Source organism: Helianthus annuus, chromosome 15 (genome assembly GCF_002127325.2).
Source record: "Helianthus annuus cultivar XRQ/B chromosome 15, HanXRQr2.0-SUNRISE, whole genome shotgun sequence".
NCBI lineage: Eukaryota > Viridiplantae > Streptophyta > Magnoliopsida > Asterales > Asteraceae > Helianthus > Helianthus annuus.
In genome coordinates this window covers 8,490,485-8,516,557 of record NC_035447.2, presented here as the reverse complement: position 1 = coordinate 8,516,557, position 26,073 = coordinate 8,490,485, and the positions used below count along the sequence as shown (strand labels likewise).

The window sequence follows — 26,073 nt, the reverse complement described above, 5'->3', positions numbered from 1 at the left end:
CAAAAGTTTTTCTTTAATTGAATTTTGGGACCATGATAACAAACAATCCAACCACTATACACTTGTAATGAGTAATGACCGTAAATTTTAAACGTTTTTACTTTTAACATATTGTACAGTGTTAACAAGTCCTCTTTTTTTACTAGATTGATAGTGTATATAATTTTTTTCCCACCTTATTAACTCAGTGACATATATTAATTAATGAGTGATATCATACAATAGCCCATAAACGTATGAAACGTACATTCTTTATTAGGTGTGTTATTGCTCACTTCGTACATTCACACGTTAAAACTCACTTGTATTTTCTCAAACCCCAATATTCAAGTTTTCTCAAACCCCATCAAACTTTTATAATAGTTAGCTTTTACCCTTTTCTAAATTTAACAATATTTAAACTAGGAAAATAGTTGTCGTGACATATGGCTGCGCATGCAATAGTTGAAAACTTAAAATATGCATTCAACTTGCATGTTACAGGTTACAAGTTTACGTTTACATTAGAGGTTTATTCTTGTATATTTTATTATTGCCTTTTTATGTATGTGTAGCCACTTTAGAAAACAGATAGAAAGTGCCAAAACGGTACCTGAGGTTCGATCACTTTTTCTACTTTAGTTTAAAATTTAAACCTTTTGAATCTGGATCTCTGTGGTTTCAATTTTTTTAACAGTTTCATCCAAAATCAAAATCTGGTAAAAATTTTCAGTTTACATCCAGCTTTTCTATCTTTTTCCTCTCTTTTAATGAAGGGCAAAATGATCTTTTAACGTTTTATTATATAACAAATTAAAAAAAAATATGGCAATTTTGCCCTTCATTAAAAGGGAGGAAAAACACAGAAAAGTTGGATGTTAATTGAAAATTTATACAAGATTTTAATGTTTGATAAAAATGGCAAAAAAATTGAAACCACATGGACCAAAATTCAAAAGGTTTGAGTTTTGAACTAAAGTGACAAAAGTGACCAAACCTCATGGACCATTTTAGCAGTTTATATACAAAATTATGATTTAATTATGTTTCTTATATATCTAATTATATTAAATTTACTACCATGTTAACGAGGCTAACCCACTTAGGCTACAGGGTGTGGTATAAAGCCTCAAGGGGCTTTATCATGCCAACTCAGTGTCACATCACATAGGGGGCTTTAAAGGTCCTCCCTTTAACTTGCATGCAATGGTTTAAAGTCCATTTAAAGCCACCTATTAAACAAAATACAAAAAAATAAAAAGAAGATATTTGATTGGTTGAAAAGAGTGGGCTCCACATTCTTTCCCCTTTAACCGACGTTAGTGCAATGGAGCCCTCCCTATAGCGCCCCCCCCCTCCCCCCCCCTCTGGCGCCCAGGGGTGGCTATGGGGCACTATAGAGCTATGTGGCGGGAGACTTTATACCACACTTCCTGACCTTAGTGGTTAAAAAAGGTCATAGATTCAAACTTGAGTAATCGAAGAATAATTTAGAAATTTTTGTCTAAAGCAAAATAAAAATAACAATTTCTATTAAAAGAAATATAAATTTACTCACATAGAGAGTTAATCTTTAATTTAAAACACGTTACGAAGTTTTCAATGTTATATAAAATATCATTGCTTTAAGGGTTTCTAAAAAACGTTAGAAATTTTCAATGTTATACAAATTTTGCTTTCCTCTTTATGAATGCCCTATGCCCTCTATCTCTATCTCTCTTACCATCACTACGACACTGTGTTTGATCATTTGTTTTTTTTTCTTTTTCTTTCTGTCATCGCTGGTGACGATTTTCTCTCTTACTTTACGCTGCATCATGTCCATGGAAATGTTATACAAAATATCATTACTTTAGGTTTTGCTTTCCTCTTTTTGAATGCACTATGCCCCCTATCTCTCTCTCTCTCTCATCATCACTACGACACTGTGTTTGATCATTTGTTTTTTTTTTCTTTTTCTTTCTATCATCGTTGGTGACGATTTTCTCTCTTATTTTACGCTGCATCAAGTCCATGGAATGCACTATTCACACACATACACATGCACACCTGATTTTATATATCTATAATTGATGAAGAACCATATATACTAGTTCTATGTTTATAATGATTTATAATTTTTTAACATTTTTTTTATTTAATATTATAATAGTTTATTATAATATTTATCTTTAATTTTTAACATACTTTTCTTAAAACCATATTTCATTTATCATTTATTTTTTGTTTTTAGTAATTTTCTTTTGTATTCTTAAATCATATTTTCTTATCAATTAATTTGATATTTCTTTAGTAACCTCCATTCGTTAATTTTTTCCTACGACATTATGGTATAAGCTTTGTTAAAAATGAAGTTGTATACAAAATTGAGTATTTATTTAGTATCGTAAAATTGTATGATGATACAGGCCCGTTCCAATCTTTTTGGAGACCCAAGGCGAAATGAAATTTTGGGGGCCCTTTTCCTTTTTTTAATTATTATAAACGATATTCTTTTATCTGTGTTTGAAACCAAGCAAAAATCTAACACAACTATAACGCAGATGGTTTTGCTTGTATAAGAAATCAAACAAATCTAAAACAATCATTTGCACTAATATAATTGACATGGGCATGGATATGATGAAAAGTGTTTAAAATGTGAGAAGGGTAAGAAGTGTTTTAAACCATTGGATATTTGATCTAATGGTTGAGATCAATAGGGTATAAAAATGTAAATTGTGTTTTAATTAGAGGGACCTTATGTAAAATTGAAGGGCAATAGTGCCTTTTCTAATGTTTCAAATATGGTAACTGTATCCTACACAACCAAAAACACCTACATTTACTCCTTTTTCCTTAAATATCAGAACTAATGACCAAGATCTAAATCGGAAGCCTCTTTGTTTTATATAAGATTCATGGCGTGGTGTTTTACGTTTAGAAAAACTGTAATCAGATTCATGGCGTGGTGTTTTAAACATCTGGATAAATTGACTATGATTAAAGGCGTGGTGTTTTAAACATCTGGATAAATTGACTATGATTCATGGCGTGGTGTTTTACGTTTAGAAGAACTGTAATCAGATTCATGGCGTAGTGTTTTAAACATCTGGATAAATTGACTATGATTCAAGTCATGGTGTTTTATCTGGATAAATTGACTATGATTCATGGCGTGGTGTTTTAAACATCTGGATAAATTGACTATGATTCAAGGCGTGGTGTTTTACGTTTAGAAGAATTGTAATCAGATTCATGCCGTGGTGTTTTAAACATCTGGATAAATTGACTATGATTCAAGGCGTGGTGTTTTACGTTTAGAAGAACTGTAATCAGATTCATGCCGTGGTGTTTTAAACATCTGGATAAATTGACTATGATTCAAGTCATGGTGTTTTATCTGGAATCCAGAAAACATTGTATTGTGATTACATCCATGGTGTTTTAAAATCTAGACAATCAATACAAAACATTCCCAGATTTTAAAACACCATGACTATATCACGATTCAAGTCATGGTGTTTTAGGAATCCGAATGTTGTTTTATACCTTCAAAATAATCAAAATCATTTCGGACGTTAAAACACTAAAAGATATTGCGATTAAAAGATGATGAAGAAGATAAAACAATCAGATGTATAAAATCGTAAAAACAAATATGTTTCCTAAAATTTCTCCTAAAATAGTTAACACATGATCTCATTTCCTTTAATTGACTTTAACTACTTTTAGGAGTAAATTACATTATTACCATTATTCATTAATATAATTGATGGACACGTGTCAAACACCAGATTATTTCTTACACTTTTCATACTTTGGACACTTTTTATAGGATTCTCTACTTAATTGACATATTAATTTTCTTTTAATTGGAGGACTAATAAAATACTTGACCCACCAATGTTGTAGGTTGCTAGATAAACTTCAATTTGAATAATATTATCATAAATTTTGATGTCTTGATGTCGGTGTGTCACCATTTTGTGACTAATCTCAAGATTCCCAACGATCCACGGTACTTTATATTATAAATCAATTCATAATTTAGTGCAATTTTTATCATCGATTTCATTAAATATACATGTCACCATATATAAAAAAAGGAAAATAAATGAGTTGAATCCTAATGGGAAAACGAGTTGGAATGCTGCTGGATTATAATATTGTTTGGTGTTTGACTTTTATGTCCTTACGCGTTAAGCATTCCCCTTTGTAGCATTACGTGTTTACCCTTTAAACAATGGGCAATTTTGTAAATACATCAACATGACTCTAGGTTATTTATTTTATAAATCCAACACGTTTTTAAGTTACATGTATGATGTATCAATACTCAATAGTTTAATAGGTTTATAACAATGTTTTTATACATGTAAGGAATAAAATTCCAAGAGGATTAACTTGAAGTCGTATTAACAAAAGAAATGGTCCCAAGCAAAGGGACGTTGCAATCGGTCAAAGCAATGAACCACACGTCTATCAGCTTGAAAGAGAGTCGGGTTAAATTTGTCGTGATAGCACAAGCATTGCTTCTTATTTCAATGGATTGAAAAAAAAAATGTCATGATTGTATAATGTTATTTTGAAAAAAAAATTGTCGTGATGGTAATAATGTTATTGAGAGTCCTACATGTAATTGTAGGAAAACGAGTGTTTTGATGTGGGATAGTTGAATTTATTTTTGAAATGGAAGCTTGTTTAAACTCGTATTTTTTTCACGAGAGTGAATGTTGGTTGTGATTCTAACTTGATCAATATGCATATAAACTACTTTAAACTTCCAATCCTTTTTTTATGTGATACGTGTATCTAAAATTCGAGTGAGGTCGTATAAGTTGAAATATGATGTTGAAATATGACGCTATTTATGACGCTATTTATGCGATTATTCTTTTTTAATCCATCATTTTAAAATGTCTATAACTTTTTCATATGATGTTGTTTTTAAAAAAAAATCACCATAATAACGAGTGTTTTTATCTTTAATATATGTATGATATTGCTATGTAAAAATAAAATTAAAAATTACGTTTTTTACTGAGTTTTCTATACATTGTGTTAAAGGTACTAGTCATTGTTTTTTTTACTGAGGCTTCTACACATTGTGTTATTATCAAAACTTATAGCACGATATTATTTTGGGTTTTGTACATTGTGTTTTTATTATTGTAATTTAACACAATGAAAATAGTGTTATATGTGGGTTTTCTATATATTGTATTATTGGTTTTGATTGTTGTGATTTTCAATTGGGTGATACATTATGTTATAGGTTCTAGTTATTGTGTTTAATATGTTATCCATTGGGTTTTAGTTTGCCGTCCATTGTTTTTTAGTTTGTTGTCCATTGTTTTTTGTTCAGTTGTCCATTGTGTCTTAATTTATTGTTCATTATGTTTTTAGACTAATGTCTATTATGTTCAGTATGTTGTCCTTTGTATTTTTTATATGATGTCAGTTGTGTGTTTTAGTCTATTTTCCATTGTGCTTTAGTGTACTTTCCATTGTATATTTAGATGTTATGCGGTCGTGCTGAATTTTTACATGGTCATTTCACTGTTCTGTCCCTAATTGATATAAATGAGCAAAGTTGAGAGTTTAAACACTTGTAAGGGTTATTACTTACGTTTATCGATTATACTAAACCCTTGAGGGTATATGACTAACATTATAACTTAGATTATACTCAATAAAGATAAATGGGTCATGAACTAAGCGGGTCAAACCGAATAAACGTGTTATGCTTGTAGTAGGTGCAAGCTTGATGTGTGTATGTTAGTATAAACCTTGGATATGCCATGGAAAGCTAACAAGTGTAAGTACGAATGCATTTTAATGTTGTTAACCGTATTATCATGAGAATGGAATCAAAGTGCAGGTATGTTAAGATTGGACTCTTGAAAGCTGAACATTAGAATCCGAAGATCAGATTCGAGTTTGTAACCGGTTGGATTCACACTTAAGAAGGGAGTTTAATTAAAAGTTACTTATATATTGTTTATGTATTGTATAAAGTCACTTACTTTCTAATGATATGGATGCATGGTGACTGTAGGTTATACATGTCTTCCATATGAAGTACATAATGGCTGAATATCGAGTCCAGATATGGATTGTACGAGAGTATGGTCACGTAGCCCCTCAAAAAATGAGTCTTCTTATATACATGTTGAGTAAAATTAAAGGATGTAATTTTCGTTTGAATTGTTTACAATGGGTTTTCAAGTACCCGAGAATGTTATAAAGCAAGAATTATTACGTTCGTATTTTCCGTTGGATGTATTTCAGTTAAAAATGACATAGGGTATTACACTAGGTATTTATAATGAAATCGGCTGGCAAAAAAGAGATTAGGGGGAGGCTAGTTTTGTCCCCCAAACGGTCAAATGAATGTTTTTAATGATCCCATCGTTCTCAACGATCAAAACCGATTCAAACCAATTTTAAACGGCTTGAATCGGGTCGGGTTGGGGACTGGTGTATGCTAGAAACTAGTTCGGGTTGGTTTTGAGATCCATGGAGCTAAACCGGTAGGGAACTGACGGTTTCTATTGGTCCAAGACGGTTTCTATTGGTTTGGATACCGGTTCAGTTCGATTTGCCCGTTTCAGTTCCCGAACCGGTTTTTTTGCCAACTCTACTTATAGTAAAACTATTGGTGGAATGCCTAGGCACCACACCTTATAACTATTTTTTCTTTCTTCAATTCCAGCCCAACAAGATCCACTGAGTCAGCCACTAAACAATTAAAAGCCCATAATCATATTATTGTCGTCAGATGAGTTTTTCATGGTCCAAGTCCAATGAATCTAATCAACTATCAATTCTTCTCTTAAAAGTTAACTTTCTGATATTTTGAATTTAGAATCTCATGTTTTGTAATATTCTTTTTGTGATCTTTTGAATTTAAAATCTCATGTTTTGTAATATTCTTTTTTTTCTACTGCACCAATTAAATGAAATAATCAATGAAAAATTAATTCACATAACATTTATTAAAAATAGACAAATTGGAAATTAATAATCACACCTTTTTAACTTTGGCCGGTAAAAATCTCAAGTTAGTTATTAAGGCTATAATAATCCGAACTCGTCCATTTTTTTGTAAAATACTCCACCGTTAAATTAACTAAACAACGTTACTTTTATAGGTGATGTGGTGGCCACCTGTTAAATGACATGACTTATTTTTGTTGACTCAGTATAGAATGGGCATTTACCCCATCTAACACCAGTCGATCAACATGAACCCTAATTCTACACCTTCATAACCGAACCCTAAATCTACAAACTAAGCTTCTTCGATCGATCCCAAAAACGAAAATATGAGTTCATCATTATCGTCTGCTTCAATTCGTTCAAAAAACCCCCAAAATTTTCAGACTTGTCACCGATGGAAAAATTTATTGTAGCCATGAATTAGTTGCAATCCGTAGGGTGGCTGGAAATCGAAGTTCAAGGCAAGGAGAAGAGTTTTGCGGATGCACTATATGGTCCGCCGTCCAATTTTTAATAATCCCAATAATAATCCGAAATTGGCCGATAATAATCTTATCTTTCTGAAATTGGCTTTTGATCAGAACGAGGATACGAGTCGATTGATGTAAAACTTATCTCAAAATATTGCCCCCAACCCACGAAAACGGTGCTTCAAATCGGGTGTTTAACTTCCAATTAACAAAATTCAAGCCATTTCGAATACAATTTCGAGGTAAGTTTTACATCAATCGACTTGTATCCTCGTTCTAGACTCTAGTCAAAAGCCCTAAAACATCGGTTTGTAATTCGGAAAAAAAAACTTAACTTCATTAAGCTTATTTTAACGGCGGTCTATTTTACTAAAAAATTGGACGAGGTCGGATTATTATTGGCTAATAACTGACTTGAGATTATTATTGGCCAATTTCAGAAAGATGTGATTATTATTTTTCAATTTGCCATATAAATAAATTAGACAATATAGATAAACTTGACATAACAGATACCATACCATAGACGGATAAACAAGTCTTCAAGGGATTACAAGTCTTATCACAAAACAAAACATAGCCATAAAAGTTGCATCCTAAACACCAACGGGATTACAATTTTTAACAAAAAACAAAACATAGCCATAACATAAAATAAACGTTGCATCCTCCTAGCCTGCCCCTGAGTTTTTGGTTTTGTAAATCTTTTTAGGCCTTCCCCTCCTAGCCTACTTCTACTTCAAACATATATGTATCACCTCCCTAATAGTGCAATTTAGGTTTTGTTTTCAGCTTCCCACTGTGCCAAGCTTTTACAATAACTTTGTCATCCATCCTATTGGTTTTAATAGTGGAATAAGGATTCAATCACATAAACAACAACATTGTAACAACAATTTTAGCATACCTGATTAAATGTCTTGTTCGATATGTCAATTTGCGGCTTTCTTCTCTGAGATGGATTTTAGGGTTTTAAAGTGTTGGTGTTGATCGACTGGTGTGTTAAGTGGGGGTCAATGCCCCTTTCATACCGAGTCAACAAAAACAAGAATGGGACTAAAATAAGCCATGTCATTTAATAGGTGGCAGCTACATCACCCATATATGTAATGGCGTTTGGTTAATTTAAGGGTGGAGTATTTTACAAAAAAAATGGACGAGTTCAGATTATTATCGGCTAATAACTGACTTGAGATTATTATCGGTCAGATTTAAAAAAGTGAGATTATTTATTTCCAATTTGCCTTAAAAATAACCATCTATTTTACTTATTAAGACCCACACTAATAATTTTATAAAGGACATAATGTTTAACCATTAACTAATAAAATCTTTTTAGCTTGTTTTCATTTAATTATAAAACCACATCAACATAATATATTTAATGAGAATAGTGATGTAATATAACTCTATTTTTTAACGTCAAATTTGGATTACTAACGGATCAGTAGAGTATCATCGTGTCACCAACAAAAACCCAATAAATCTAGGAAAGTTAACCAAGTCAAATAATTATATAAGAGCATAATTACACATAATCACATGATAGCATCATTATTATAGTTATTATTCTTAAAACATACATGCAACTCAGATAACAAACTCTTAAGAAATAGTATGTACAAATTTATCTTTAGAGCTTTCTAATTGCAAATCTCTTCACTGTTGACACTTCCTGTATGTAAACTTACTATTAGTATGTTTCTTGAGCACAATTCGTATCATACTAGCTTAAAGTATATGAATTAATTTGACTATAATTGACCACCCATCTAAAATATGGACCCCTTGACCCATTGTTTTATTTGTTTGACCATTTTATATAAAAACTTGCAAATTTCATTTTAATGACTTCCAAATACATTTCAAACACATAAAACATATTTAAATAGATGCAAGTGATCTTGAAAAATCATCTTTAATAAACTGGGCTTGGCAATTCAGCATATCTATTAAGTGTATTTTAGCATAACACATTATTTTCACAACTAAAATCACCACTTTCATCTTTCTTTTGATATTAGCACATTCAAATAGTGATATTTGTTCATCCTTAACAACTGGTGATGACAAAACACCTTTTTCTTAAAAATACATTTTGGTTAAAATTGGGTCAAAACTGTCATAAACATTTATTGTCAACTTTTAGTATTGGGATTTTGGGAAATGTACGTATGACTAATGAATTCCACAAATTTTTCTATAAAAATACATTTTGGTTAAAACATTTATAGTCAACTTTTAGAATTGGGATTTTGGGAAATGTAGCTATGACTAAGGGGATACGGTGTGGGACGCGGTAATCAACGGCAAACGTCTTTGCCGAGCGGTAAACACCGCCGCCGGCAAACTTGGGACGCGGCAAAGGAGCAAAATCGGTGATGGATTACCGATTCGAGAAGAGGGAGAAGGAGAGAGAGGGAGGGTATTGTGGGTGGGGTCCATTCCTATCTCAACCAATCACACCTTTTTCCTTTTTTTTAAAAAAAAATAGTTTACCACTTCACCAAGTGTTTAAACCATTGCCAACATTTTTCACCAAAGTTTAAACACTTTTGCCTAATTGACATGGCGCGCTCTCATTGGTCGGTTTTTTGGTTTGCCACTTTAAAGTGTTTAACCACTCCTTATACCCTAAGGGTGTAGGGAGTGGTAAAACCTTTGAAAGTGGTAACTGGTAAACTTTGAAATCAACCAATCAGAGAGTGCCATGTCATTCCATCTAAAAAGTTTAAACTATGCTGAAAAGTGTTGACAATGGTTAAACACTTGAATTGGTAAACTATTATTTTAAAAAAAACATAAAACACAATACAACATCCAATCATCGCTCCCCAATACATCACTCATCATCTTCACCGATCGGTAACCAAACACCGATTACCAACCCTCACCGCACGACAAAGGAGGTTGGCGGCGGTGTGCCCGAGCGGCAAAGTCACTTCCACTCCCTACACCCTAATGAATTCCATAAATGAATGATGTTTCTACACATTTTAGATGCAATAAATTCTATAAATTTTCAAAAAACTGTTTTTTAGCACAAAACCCACCAAAAGCTCAAAACTCAATTTCAAATATGTATTGTAAGTTTAGAGAGCTTTATTGCAATTATACAAACTACATATATATAAAAAGAGAACTTTGTGGGGTCAATTTGAAAACATAAAAAGTTTATTGTAAACTTGCAAACTCAGAAAAGTTCACTATATCTTTGAAATATTGAGTTGGTATCTATATAAATACTAGTATTTAGTACCTTCGCTTTACGACGAGACCGTTAAACCAAATAAAAAGTAGAAATAAAAATTTTGAACCACATAAACATCTTTAGATCAAAAGGTAAAAGATAGAGAAAAATATCTAAGTCGACTTAGGACACGCGCATTACGACGGGACCATTAAATTGTAAAAAAATACGTTAAACCACACACACGTTCCAACTTATACCAATTCCAAACGGGAAAACAGTACACAAAAAGCATGACCAACAAAACAAAATGTACAACCACAAAAAGCATAAATTTGTATGCAAAAAATTGAATGGTAATATTGTTGGAAAACTAAAGGTCTATACTAGGAAAACGATAATATAAAGGTAAAACTGAAACTTAAAAACCGTTGAAAAACTAAAAGCCTATACTAGAAAAACGATAATGTAAGGGTAAAACTGAAACTTAAAAACCGAAGGTTAACCGTGTATATTGTATATTGTATAAGGGTAAAAATTTGAAAAAACAAAACAAAACCTTGAGTCATCCATATCATATACGGGACTCAAGAAGTACAAAATTAAATCTTAGACATAACCAAATTTTGTAAATCAATATATGGTAAATATATAATGCGTTTCTTTTAGTGTAATCGGTATCTAATATTACACGAATCATATTCAGGCATACATAGTTATTACAAGAACAAAACTATTGATAACCTCAAAAGTGGTTAGACTATGTTGTATGGTCCCCTTTGATCTTTTCCCCCACCTCCGCATCACTTTTACCTCATCACCTTCTTTTTCTCTTCCTGTTTCTCCATTAAGAAAAAAAGGTTTCCCCATCAATCACCATCCAGTAATATTAATAGAGAAAAAGAGAGAGAGAGAGAGAGAGAGAGAATCAAGAGAGAGAGAAAGATAAAGAAGCATTTCGGGGCAGACAGGGATGAGTCCCTTGTTGGTGCATACATCTGTCGACTTCATCTTGTATCGAGTCTTAGACTAGATTGTATAGATCTACCACGACATTCGAGAAAATAGGAAGAATTAGTGTGTTTAGAAGCTGATTTCGCTCATAGAGGCTAATTCCGCTCCAAACTGTCACTGTATGTTTTCGAGCGGAATCACAAGATTCAGATTCCGCTCCAAATGAATCTTGTATGTTTCGGGCGGAATCAGGACCTTATATATAGGTCATTTAGAGCGAAATCAGGTAACAATTCACGAATTCCATACCGAAGTGCTGCCGGTGTGAAGACTGATTGTATTTGTTGCTAAATCAATATAATCAGTGGTTTAAGTGAATTGCAAGCTGTTACTAAGTTTATTTTTTGTTTTCCGCACCTGAAATAGATCAGAACCTCTCTGAACGACTCATTCGGGTCAGTCACACGATCCTACATCCCTGAGCTAACCGACGGGAGGACTGGGGCAAGGGTGTTCTCTGATGGGGAAAGGCTCCACGTCGGCTCCCCGATCCCTCTCCCGATACCACACCCTACAGTCTTATGATGTAAACATCAAGGTTGGAGAACGCTAGTCGGCCGGTGAGGTGGGGATTACTCGAAATTTAATCAGATCAGGTTTTTTAAATGTAATTTTTAGTTTTATGTATACATATCCACATTTTTATAGGTAAATATTTTAAGTAGCTAGGTTTTAACTCTTACTCAACTAATTTTTGTAAGTATACATAATTAATTGTTGGAATTCACATGCTTTGGTTGGAAACGGGCCGGAATTTAGAAATTTTGGCTAGAATATGCAGGGTTTATGCCGGAATCCGGTCGTAATCACCGATTTTTGGCTAGCCGACTAGGTCCGACTAACGATTAATGGATTGATTAACGAAAAATTACTCAGGTACTAACCGACTAGCGATTAATCACCGAATAATCACCGCCTAGTCATGACTTTTACAACAACCCTGATAAACATACTTTACCTCTACCCGTGTGACCTAAGGACTCTACTTTTAACAACCCATAAAAAGTACAACCCATACTATATTAACACAAACATCCTATTTACAAACCCAACATAACTTTATGGGCTAAATTGCAAAAACACAAACGAGTGCTTTCATTATGCCCTACCAATAACTCCATATTTGATCGGTGCCCTAACTGCAAGTACACACGCACCCACTCTCACACACTGTTCGTTTTCTCCATCAGGCTTGTTGAAATTCACCTCACTGGTAAGCAAATTCATACAAATTTACTCTCTAATCTCAACAATCGTTCTTCGTTTTTTGTTTCTCAACGTTTTCGATGTTTTTTCGCCAATTTTTCCGTTGAATTGGAGATATATGTGCGATAATCCGTGATTTTGTTGATTCTATTTGTACATTGTTCAATCGTGATTTGTTATTGTCAAATCGGAGCTACTGGTTTGTATTTTTGAGTAATTTGGGGGTTTTTGGTGTTTAAATTAGGTTAATTTGTTTGTAAAATTGTATTAGCAACCAAATTAGTACTGTTGTGTAATGTGGATGAATTAGAATATGAAATTGGCTCCCTTGAGGTTTAGAAAAAGTTGCTTGAAAAGTAAGAATATTGTTTTTTTTATTATTTATTATTTATTATTTATTTTATTTTATTTTATTTTTTATAAGTTATATTATAAACATGTGTGTGAATTTGACAAAGAAGATGTTTTGAATGCCTGTTAAATATGTGTTAAATGTTCTCACATTTATGATTGTTTTTTTCTTTAAAAATTTTGAGATTTATGGGTCTAAATTAATCTACAAGGGGCTTTGTTACCATGTAATTTATATGATTGGTTTTAATGTCAATGACGATTGATCGTTTTTGTTACCAGAGTTTTCGTCGTGCTTTTTGCGACGTTTTCTGTTTAATTTTTGTAATATGTGCGTTAACCGGTGATTAGGTTCATTGTTTGGGGGGTTTTGGTGTTTAGATTAGGTTAATTTGTTTGTGTATATATGTTAGCAACCAAATTGGTTGTTATTTTTCGTGAAAACTTTACTCTTGAAGAATGTGGATCAATTTGAAGATGAAATTGGCTATCTTGAGGTGTAGAAAAAAATGCTAAAAAGTATTGATTTTTTTTTTTATTTTTAAATTTTACATTTGTGTTGTTTAATAAAATAGATGTTTTTCATTGCATGATATTTGGTGTGAAACTGTCAAGTTTAGCTGATTTTGACATTAATAATTTCTTTTTTTGAACTTTTAGATTTATCGGGCTAAATTGATCTAAAAGGGCTTTATATAGTAAGGTGGTGATCGTTACCCTGAGATTAATGCTAGGATTGTTCTTTAATGTCAACTTTTTTTAATTTTTTTTTAATTTTTCTGCTATTTAAGTGTTCATTTTGCCAAGTTTTTCATTAAATCGGAGTTATATGAGCGATAATCGCTAATCTGGTTTGATCATTTTGGACATTGTGCAATTGCAATTCGTTTTCCTCTTATCGGAGCTACTGGTTTGATTTTTTGAGCAATTTAGTCGTTTTGGTCTCCAGATTAGGTTAATTTGTTTGTAAAGTTGTATTAGCATCCAAATTGGTCCTATTGTTGTTAAAAATCTCACTGTGGAGCAATGTTGATCGATTTGAAGATCGAATTGGCTCCCTTGAGCTGTAGCAGCAGATGCTAAAAAAGTAAAAACATGTTTTTTTTTTTAAATTTTATTTTAAACTTGTGTTTAACAACGTGTGTCTAACGGTCAAGTTTCAAAGAAAATGTTTTGCATGCTTGTTAAAGTGTGTCTAACGGTCAAGTTTCAAATTTAGTTGATTCTCACATTATTATGTTATATTTTCTTAAAACGTTCATATTTATGGGCCTAAATTAATCTACTTAGCAAGGTGATTGTTACCAAGTAATTTTATGATTGTTCTTTAATGTAAAAAATGACTGTTCTTTTGTATTTTTCCGCAATTTCGATGTTCGTTTGGTGATTTTTTCCGTTTAATCACCGTTATATGTGCGATTATCGGTGATTCGGTTGAGTCTCTTTGTACATTGCTCAATCACAGTTCGTTAGTATGTATATCTCTATAGATTATAGGAGATTGTGTCTTCTAGGTTAGGTTAGCTTGGTGATCAAGTTTAGTTGCAGTATAAATAGAGGCGTAGGGGTCTTTGTAAAGTGTGATTTTGTGTTTTCCGGTTTTCATATATAAAAGTGTCAAGCATTGTCGTGTTCAATTCGTGTGTTCTGTGTTAATATTGAAGGGCATGCGCCAACATCTGGTATCAGAGCTTAGCTTACCCGGGAAGGAAGGCTAGAGATCTAGACTTGTGAGTGGTCAAGGTCAAGAACCCGAGAGGGGTGACCGGAGGACCTGTGAAAGAAGAAAGTTCGCGAAGAAGACAAAAACCGAACCGATTGTCATCATCATGATGGTGCTTATAATTGTCCGTCTAATTTGTTCATATACTCAAACCCATTGATTAATCGATGGTCAGATTTGTTCAGTCAATGGTCAGATTTGAAAAACTCAGAACCATTGCATTTGGCGGTCCAGTTTGTTCCAAATACCGATTAACTGCATAAGGTGCCACATCACCCATCAGACCGCATCACATTGCAGCGACGCGATATTATCGCGCATAATATGATGTGTACATTTTAAAACCAAACCTGCGCCTAGGCATGGTTGTAAAAATCTTGACTAACCTCCGATTAATCGCGGATTAATCACTAGTCGAATGTTTACTAAAGAATTTTTATCTAATCGGTCAATTAATCAGTAGTTGGTCAACAGTGGTCAAATCCAGTTTTAATTGGCCAAAAATCGTCTAGCGATTCCAGCCAGTTTCTTGACCAAAACCTGTAAATTCCGGCAATTTAATCCCATCTACTTGAAAATATGGGTCGAAGAAGGTGTTAAAACATGTCTCCTTAAAAAAATACACATTAAAATGTGTGTATACACATATAAATCTTAAAATTACATATAAAATCTCAATCTGATTAAGGGGCTGTTTGTTTACCTCTTAATGAGGCTCTTAATGGTTCAGACCTCTTACTGGTTCAACACTTAATGGTTCAGACTGTTTGTTTCACGAGCAGATGTCTGAATGGTTCAGACATCTGCCTCTGAATGGTTAAGATTTATACAGAGTCTGAATGGTTAAGATCTCTAATCTGAATTGGTCAGACATTTGTCTCTGAACGGTTATACATGCTCTTAATGGTTCAGACCTCTTACTGATTCAGCACTTTCAGACTTCTTACTGGTTCAGCACTTAACCATTCAGATGTTGCCAAACAGCCCCAAATCCTGATTAATTGCTGTCGGCACCCCACCGGCCGACTAGCTCCTAACGATGCTTACAACATTGCGCCTAGGCGACGTGCTCAACTTTTGCGCCTAGTGCCTTTGACTACTTAAAGAGTATGTCACAATATCTCAATTCGTTTGTCTTGTTTATACCGTGGTATGCGTGTTGTTTGATAAACGATAACAATGACAAGATTGTGTAATTAAATAAGCCAATTTGTGCTGAAATGTTCTTATATTGAATGATTTATAGTTGTCCAGTGTTTGTACTATTATGGTTGGCACTATTATACCCTGCTCTCTAACAAGTGTAATATTTTTTCAGGTGTGATTGGATAATCTGAGCTTATTGTACGGAAAGTGTCGAAAAACTGCAAATTCGGTAATGGCTCCTAATCCAAGAGTCGCAAAGGCTTTTCGTGCTATGCGAGATATCGGCATCCCTGAAGAGAAAACAAAACCAGTGTTAAAGAATCTTTTAAAACTCTATGAAAAAAACTGGGAACTTATTGAAGAAGAAAATTATCGAGCACTTGCAGACGCTATTTTCGACAGCGAGGAGGCGGAGATAGCAGAACCGAAGAAAAATCATGATAATGATAACGCTGAAGCTGAAGCAGAAGAACAGAAAAAGAAACTTGAGCAAGCTGAAAGATTGAAGGCTATTGAAGAAGAAACACAAATTCCCGAAGAACCAGAACGTCCGTTAAAGCGGCTACGGTTAAGGCATCAAGATGGATCATCTTCCTCCGCCAATGCAAATGGAACACCACTGAAAAAGCCGAAACTAGAAATCGACGATCTACCTTTCGCTATACCCCGGTCTCAATCACGCGCTAAAAATGCAACAGCGGAAACTGTTTCAGTTTCACCTGAACCTCAAGCTAGAAACAAGGGGAAACAACCTGTTATAACCGACACTGAACCGGATGAGACGAATGTATCCGGGTCTGATTCGGGTTTACGTTTAAGGCGTCTGAGAGACAAAGGGAAAGAACCAGTATCATCTCAAACAAGTTCTCGAGAGTTGAGATCGCATTCCGGTAGGCCATCCGTTGGAGCGTCGTATAAAGGCCCAAAGCCCAAACAAACCGGTGGTCCGTTAATAAAGCCCAAAGACGAGCCCATTGCAGATGATGCGTCACCTCTTCCGGCACCTCTTTCAGTGATTAGGCCAGGTACTTCTTATTTTTTGCTAACTTGCTTGTGTGACTGAGGCTAGTGGTGGCAAAATGGGCGAGTTTAGTGGGTTGGGTAACAGATCAAAACGGTTTTTTGTTTTAATTTTATCTTGACCAGAAACAGGTTGAAATTGGCAACCTTAGTTTAAAGTGTTAGTGCGAAGTTTTATTATGATAGTATGATCCTACCTATGCCAATGAACATGAGTGCCAGTTATTATGATAACACCTTGAACCGATAGGTCTAGTTAGGGGTGAGTAAAACTTAACTGATAACAGAACCGTCACCGAACCAAATTAGCCGATAACTGAGATTAACCGACGGTTATTGTTAAGGTAATTTGATTAACCGATATATCGGTTATGGTTATGGTTATTGTTAAGAGTGTCTCATAATCGTACGTTTACCGAACTGAACCGAAAAAATTAAGACATGCTTTTAATTTATATCTAATTATCTATATATAAAATATACATGTTCAAGGAATCAAGTTATCAAACTCTTTACATACATAAAAATACATGTACAGAAGGCTATTTATGCTATATAATTAGTTTCAAAAGGTTTAAAAGTTAATCATCATATAAAATTTTACTCACTTTATGCATGTTAATGTTTTTTTTTTTTTTTTTTTTTTTGTTTTTTTTTTTGTTTTATCTTTGTTTAATTTATAAATATAATTGTAACTAAGACAATAATGTCCTAATATGTTAGCACGAAACATTAAGTATGATAGGTATACATTTTTATTATTTGGTTTGAAATTACGAGTCAAAAGTAATATGGGAAGAATGGATAATTAACCAAAACCGAGCTTCTTAAATCTTAACCGAAGCTAGTGGTTATGGTTAAAGGTAAGACCGAACCGAAATGCACTTTGCACACCCCTAGGTCTAGTAGCCTATGTTTTAGTAGTTTTTGATTTCCTAATTGGTCTGAAGTGATTATGAATTTCAGGAAACGTATAGTTTACGGTGTTCATAGATATTTATGTTATGTGTTTTCTTAAAATCTTAGCAGAATCAGTGACAAATGGAGATTCTTCAACCGAAAACCTGTCCACAGAAGCTAACAACTCAATCAGCAATGTTCTAGCTTCATTAAATGAAACCGCTGCGCATGAACTTGCAGCGGTTCCAGATGAACCAACAACAAAACTAGATATCGCATCCTCATCCGATGGGGAAATCAAGATTTCGTTAACCTGCAACTCTACCCAAAACCCTAACGTATCCGTCACAAACGTGGATATGTTACTAAAACGAATGGAAGATCGGTGTCTTAAATCATACAAGACCCTTGACCCGAACTTTTCCGTGAAGAAACTTATGACATGTATGTGTGATTCCCTTTTGGATACCGATCCTGAACCTGATTCCACACCACCCATCGTTAATGGCTCAGTCGGTAATGAAGTTGAGGGTGCCTGTGAAAATGGGGTTCATGATACCGAGCCACCACTCACTGTCAATGGCTCGGTCGGTAACGAAGTAAACGATGCTAGTGAAAATGGGTTTCAGGATATCGAGCCACAAAGTCAGTTAACCGCCGATGGCACAAGGTCTCTTCATGATATTAACGATATAGCTAAAGGTCAAGAATCTGTGATTATATCGTTGGTGAATACAGTCAACACAGAGTGTCCTCCAGCATTCCATTACATTTCCGGAAACGCGGTCTTCCAAAACGCTTACGTTAACTTTTCACTTGCTCGAATCGGGGATGACAATTGTTGTTCCGCTTGTTTTGGTGATTGTCTGACATCAGCAACTGGTTGTGCTTGTGCGTTGCAATCTGGTGGCGAATATGCATACACGAAAGAGGGTCTTGCTAAAGCGGAGCTTATAGATGAGTGTATAAAAATGAATCGGGACCCACAAAAACATTGTTTGTTTTACTGCAAGGAATGTCCTCTAGAACGATCTAAAAATGAGGAAATTGTTGAGCCGTGTAAAGGTCATTCGGTTAGGAGTTTTATTAAGGAATGTTGGTTGAAGTGTGGCTGTAATAAACAGTGTGGCAATCGAGTAGTACAACGTGGTATTCAGCGTAAATTGCAGGTAAAATGTTACTTGTAATATACACTTTGGACAAGTTTCAACCTATTTGAATAGGGCTACAAACGAACCGAACGTTTAGTGAACAGTTTATGAACTATTCGGCGGGAAGTTCATTTGTGTTCTTTCGTTTAATAAATGAATGAACACGAACAAGAAATTTCGTTAGTTTTGTTAAATGAACGAACATGAACAGAGGCCACATTCATTTATTCCTGTCCATGAACGTTCGGTAACGTGTTCGTTTGTGTTGGATAGTTAATAGTTTATTGGTGTTTTTAGTTATTATATTTTATTCAAATACTTCAAAAATCCATAAATAAAACAACTAATAAGTATTAGTGTATTTTATATTTTGTTCATGAACGCTTGTTTGTGCTTGTTTGTCTTAGTCTGTTTCCATTTGTGTTCATGAACATTAGTTTGTGTTCATGAACGTGCGTTTGCGTTCGTTGCCAAGAAGTAACAAACTAACACGAACACGACCATTTCCTTAACGAACACGAACATAAAATCCCGTTCGGTAAATGTTCATGAACAGTTTGTGAACACATATATTTTCTTAACAAACGAACACGAACAAGGTCTTGTTTGTGTTCGTTTGGTTCGTTTACAGTCCTACATTTATATAAAATCCCCTAATTATATGCTTCCAAATTTTAGCATAATATTTGTAGTTTTTTTGTATATTTTCTTTTGTAGGTGTTTATGACCCCTGGAGGAAAAGGGTGGGGCTTGCGTACCCTTGAGGACTTGCCGAAAGGTGCATTTGTTTGTGAATATGTGGGAGAAGTGTTAACAAACGCGGAATTATATGAACGAGTTTCGAAAAGTTCAAACAAAGATGAGCATGCGTATCCAGTACTGCTTGATGCGGATTGGGGTGCAGAGAGTGAATTAAAAGATGAAGAAGCCCTTTGTTTGGATGCCACTTATTATGGAAATGTCGCTAGATTTATTAATCATAGGTAAATTGGTACATTATCTTTAATTTTTATCCATTTTTTTTAATTTTTTTGTTGTTTTATGTTGGTAGGTGTTTTGACTCGACTTTGGTGGAGATTCCGGTGGAAATAGAGAATCCGGATCATCACTACTATCATGTATGTAACTCTCTATACACTTCTCAATGCTTATATTTTCTAGGTTATAGACCTGTGTATTACATGAGGTATGCAATAAAAAACATTAATAATAAATAATTACGTATTCCATTACATGTAATAATGAAAAATTACAAAGTAATGTTACATTTACAATTTACTAATATCTAAAAACTTCTTTGTAGACAACATTTGATGTCCTACTCATAAAATTACCATCTTTATCAACAATTTAGAGTTTAAGTCCATCTCCTTTTGACTCTGGAAAAACCCACTCATGGACCATGTGAAAACACTTGTAATTTTTAAAAACAAACCAACACTGGAGAGCGATTGTCCTTGAATTTTATTTATTCACATCGTGAAACATACATCAAGAGAAAATTGCCTTCTTTGATCTGTGTATTACAATGCGGCTGAATAACAACTTTCTTAATTGGCTGATAATAATCCCAGCTCAGTTATTTGCCGATAATAATTCGAACTGGTCCACTTTTGGCCGATAATAGTCCGCCGTTAAAAATAACTTAACGGAGTTAAGTTTTTTTTTTCCTCCAAATTACAAATCGATGTTTTAGGGATTTTGATCAGAACGAGGATATGAGTCGATTTATTTAAAACTTACCTCAAAACGGTGCTCCAAACGGCTTGATTTTTGTTAATAGGAAGTTTAAACACCCGAATTGAAGCACTGTTTTCGTCGTTTGGGGCAGTATTTCGAGGTAAATTTTACATCAATCAACTCGTATCCTCGCTCCAATCAAAAGCCCTGAAACATCGATTTGTAATTCGGAAAAAAACTTAACTTCGTTAAGCTATTTTTAACGTGGACTATTATTGGCCAAAAGTGGACCAGTTCAGATTATTATCGGCAAATAACTGAGTTAGGATTATTGTCGGCCAAATTGAGAAAGTTAGAATTATTTAAATCCAATTTGCTTTTTTAATATAATCTAAACATATTATTAAATTTAATAGTAAACTTGTTATTAGGCCATGAGGTATACCTTAATCCTTCTTAACTCTATATAAACGTCACATCACTTGTTTTTTTTCCCTTTTTACTCCACCTCATCCTTAGGAAATGGTTTAACCTTGTTAACTCTACCTCACTAACCATTTTTTTTAATTATTTTGATATTAAATATTTAAATTAAATACAAAATAAATAATAATAATACCACTTCTTAGCTAAAATAAACGTTGATAACAAATAGCATTAATTTCATATTTATTGCCTAGGTTAACATGTTAACCAAGGGAGGTTTTAACACCCCTTAACATGGGGAGGGAGTGGTTTGAAAGACGTGTTAACTTGCCATGTCATCTTTAACATCAATGAAGTTAGAGTACACCCCAAGGCCTTAAAAGGATGATTATATCAGACGGATTTTAAATCATAAAATTAAAATTGCAGATAACAATGAAAATTAGTTTAGAGATAATTTAGGTATGAATATAAATTTGAAACTATGGGTATGTTTGGCAAAAGTAGCTGGAAGCTGGTAGCTGTAGCTGGTAGCTAGTAACTGTATCTTTTTAGATATATTTGGTGTTTGGTAGAGTAGCTGGAGCTTTAATAAAATGTATAAAAAGACGAAAATGGACATAACTAAAAATTTAGAAAGTTGGTGCATTAAAAAGTTCCGTATTTTTAGAGGCTAAAATAGTCATTTTTCCCTAAAAGCTTGTAGCTCCTTCTAAACGCTACTAGTAGTAGCGTTCAACCAAAAGCTTCAAGCTCCTTCAACCAAACAAGACTTTTTATTGGGTAAGAGCTTTTTCTTAAAAGCTTAAAGCTAGAAGCTCCTAAAAGCTCCATGCCAAACATACCCTATATCAATTACCATAAAATACGATATTGAATATTTAACTAACCAAAAGATTCGGTATTCATTATTATAAATCAGGAAAAAATTATTTCTACATTTATAATTTATAATAAATGATATCCATGTATTAATTATTAAAAATACATTAAATTAAAGTAAAATATAAGTAAAAATGGTGAGATTGAAGGAGAGTGCCATGTGGCATTAATTAGAATAATTCATTAGAAGTATTTGTAAATCTTCGTTGCAACTTCTGATCGAACTTTTGCATATGGTTTCCTGTGTGCAGCTTGCCTTCTTTACTACAAGAAAGGTGAAAGCCTTCGAAGAGTTAACATGGGTGAGTTTAATACTTTAATGAGATTTAAAGTTTTGGTTTTTATCATTTACTGGTTTCTTTAAATGTAAATAAATCATTTTATTTAAAAAGTTGGATGTTTTTGAAACATTATAAGTCTTTGTGACCATGGTTGACTCTAATTATTTATAGAAAAAGTTGATTACTTTTGGGACAAAGTCTGTCTCGGGTCCACCTTGACTCCTGACCCGTTTTGATCCATACCATTATTAAGCTAGAATATCTGACATCCATGCAGGATTATGGTATTGATTTTGATGACGAAGAACACCCTGTGAAGGCATTTAAGTGTCGATGTGGTAGCAGGTTCTGCCGAAACATGAAACGCCCATACAGTAAGTATTCTACACACACGTGTCGGGTTTGTTTGGCTGCTTTTTGTCCCCCTAAGGAAAATGTGATGAAGTTTTATTATTTGGGGTTAAAAATCTTTTTAATGTTTTATTACAGGAGCTAGAAAAAGAAGATACAACTGAAACCAAGATGTGTTTTAAACGTTATAAGTTAACCGGTATGTGACGATTCTGGTTACGGGACTGTCTAAACCCGTGTCTGTGTTTTGTATCTATCTTAGGTTTGTAGCGTGGTGACAAGTTATAAAGATGGGTCGTTGAAGTTATGTTTGTATGCCCGTCGTGTTTTCTGTACCAAAAAGATCGATAAACGACTTGTGTAGTTTTAGCAGCATTACTGCTTTTTCTTTTAGAAATTTGGACTTCATCTTCTATGTGAAAATGCAGGCTTTAAAAGTTATATGCAGCAGCCAAAGATGCTAAAACATACAAGAAAAAGTATGTATTACAACGGAAGCCAACAATTCCACTCCCAAATCTTGTTAGCCGGAAGGGTTCGGCTTTGTGTTTTTTTTTTTTTTTTTTTTTTTTTTTTTTTACCGAAGCAACAGAAAAGTCTCCAAAATTATCCCTAACCCAACTTCACCTGCCCCCCCCCCCCCCATAGAAAATGCTTTCTTTTTTATTCCAACATATCGATAACCTTGTCGGGGGCTCTATAAAGCGAGAAATATCATAAGGGTAAACTTTCGAGAATAGATTTTAGTAAGGTTAGACGACCTCCCATAGAGAGGGACTTGGCTTTCCAACTAGCAAGCCTACTATTAAAAGCATCCAACACCGGTTGCAATTGTTCATCCGGTTCATATTAGCTCGACCTTTATACCAAGATACACAAACGGAACAAAACCCGCTTTGGAATGCAACATATTTGCCATCAGATTCACCTCACCGTCCATGACACCTATCCCGTATAGCAAAGATTTTTGCATATTCTTAATAAACGGGCCAAAAATTTTATATTCTCTAAGGACTTATTAAAGCATCATCGGTGTATAGGAGATGAGATATTTGAGGACACCATCATTTGGAGTATCGAACCCTTGATACAAATCATCAATACAAGCATTGTGTAATAAGACCGAAAATGCCTCCATAGCCAAGATAAAAAGAAAAGGAGATATAAGGTCTCCTTGTCCAACATAAACAATAGTTAAGTTTGAGTTGAACCATCACTAGTGCTCTAGTAGTGGTGCACAAAAAACCCGAACCCGGACCCGGACCCAAAAAAAAAAAAACCCGGAACCGGGTATTATAAAACCCGAGTTTTTTATACCCGAACCCGAACCCGACCCTACCCGTAGGGTAGGGACCGGGTATGCATATTTGATCTAAAACCCGAACCCGGAACCGGGTTTTTTTATACCCGGTTTATACCCGAAACCCGGTTTTATAAATACCCGAACCCGGAACCGGGTTTTATAAATACCCGGAACCGGTTTTAAAAAAACCGATTTTGATGTAATCTTGTTTAATTATGAATGCATTAATACTTCTAGTTCTTATGATTTAACAAAATTATGTATGCACTTTGATGTAATCTTGTTTAATTATTAGGTTTCTAATGATATTTGCCACCGCTACTTAATTATTTAGTATATTTCATTACAAGTGGAAACAAATATGCCAATATATGTTGGCCCTTCTATTTTCTTTGTTTGTTTAATATCATTATTAGTTTTTGTATTTAATAAATTGTGCCTCTGTTTATAAAGTTCAAGAATAACCACATGAAGAACTATAAATTGTGCCTCTGTTTATCAATAGATTTGATGTCTATGTGTGAGAGTTATGTTTGATACATTTTATAAGCATAGTTCCGGTCGGGTTTTTTTAATACCCGGTGCGGGTTTTTTCCCAACCCGATGCATACCCGAACCCTACCCCGATGAATACCCGAACCGGACCCGAACCCGGAAATAGGGTATTATAATACCCGGGTTTTATAAAACCCGACCCGAACCCTACCCGAACCCGGGTATATAGGGTATACATTTTTGGTAGAGAACCCGGACCCGGACCCGACCCGGTTTTTAAAAAAACCCGATTTTGTAAAACCCGATCCTACCCGAACCCGATCCTACCCGAAACCCGGTTTTTAAAAAAACCCGATTTGTGCACCACTATGCTCTAGTGCTCTAGTGGGCCAAGATGAGTTTTCTTCTCCAAGTCTCAAGTTCGAGTCTGGTTGATATGGGTTTCTCATTGAGAGGTTTAAATTGGGGATCTATTGTGCAAGGGGACTCTCTAGCGCGGTGCTACACCTCCCGACATTCGCGAATAATTCACACATTTCAAAAAAAAGTTTGAGTTGGTTTATTATTTATTAATATTAATAATTATTTAGCGATTTTCTTTATATACATATATAATATAAATCTTTTTCTGTATAAAATACAATTATAATATATACAACACTATATAAATTATTTAGTGATTTTAAATTAATTATAAATAAAAACTTATCTATATTATGTAGTATTTTTACTTATTGTAATAAAAAAGCTTATATATGTATAATTACTGCGCTTGGAGCTCATTTTATAGAAGCTTATTTTTAGGTTTGAGCTTGTTTAATCTAAGCTTAATTCGAATTTTTAACGAACTGATATCGAGTGGTTCGTATGCATCTTGACCCGTCCAAGTAATTGGTTCTCTCTTTCTAACTTTGTTACATATATAAATCACTAAGTACTCGGTACAACTATGTAAATTGTTTTTGTATTAAACGCACCCAACAATAAATTTTGTAAAGGAAGCATGAGAAAGGTATAGTATAGTTGCACAAACTGGGTTCTTCCCCAAACCGGTTCAGGTTTGGTCAATTATCGACAAAAGCGAATTCTTTCCAAACCGATTCCGATTCCCAAACTTGCTTTTTGAGGAAAGTATTGGTTTGGTTCACGTTTGAAACTCAATTGTAACAAATTCAGTTCACATTTGGTCGGTTTCAAATAGAGTTGCACAAAAAACCCGGTTCCAGACCCGACTCGTGGGTACAAATCAGTTCTAGACCCGAGTTTAGAAAAAAAAAAGGAACTGAACTGGAAATTTGGAACCATTTCCACCTCTATTTGGTCAAAAGCCGAAAAAACCTGGCAAACTGGTCAAAGCACCGTCAAAAACCAGAACGTACTCGGAACAGTTTCTACCCGAAACCGGTTGTTGATCAAACCCAGACCCGGTTCTAAAAAAACCCGGTTTAATCCGAAACCGATGGGTTGGGCTGGTTTCTAACCGTTTTCAATACCGGTTTATTTTCACCTACATGTCTAGCC

The 26,073-nt window shown here is 34.1% G+C and overlaps 1 protein-coding gene across 6 annotated transcripts; it reads left to right on the top strand.

Annotated features, from left to right (window-relative positions):
- Window positions 1-12,698: 12,698 nt before the first annotated feature.
- LOC110910453 (histone-lysine N-methyltransferase SUVR4) lies at window positions 12,699-23,177 on the top strand. 6 transcript variants are annotated; one of them, XM_022155098.2, is made up of 9 exons: window positions 12,709-12,850; window positions 14,859-15,029; window positions 16,236-17,088; window positions 18,110-19,152; window positions 19,852-20,117; window positions 20,186-20,252; window positions 22,374-22,424; window positions 22,681-22,777; window positions 22,893-23,177. In XM_022155098.2, exons 3-9 carry the CDS (start codon window positions 16,296-16,298, stop codon window positions 22,916-22,918), a joined length of 2,343 nt encoding a protein of 780 aa, XP_022010790.1. In that variant the 5' UTR covers window positions 12,709-12,850; window positions 14,859-15,029; window positions 16,236-16,295; the 3' UTR covers window positions 22,919-23,177. The 6 variants fall into 6 exon arrangements, with proteins under 6 accessions (XP_022010791.1, XP_022010789.1, XP_022010790.1 ...); XM_035984136.1 differs by having other exon boundaries at window positions 12,710-12,850; window positions 18,113-19,152; XM_022155099.2 differs by lacking the exon at window positions 14,859-15,029 and having other exon boundaries at window positions 12,699-12,850; window positions 18,113-19,152.
- Window positions 23,178-26,073: the final 2,896 nt, after the last annotated feature.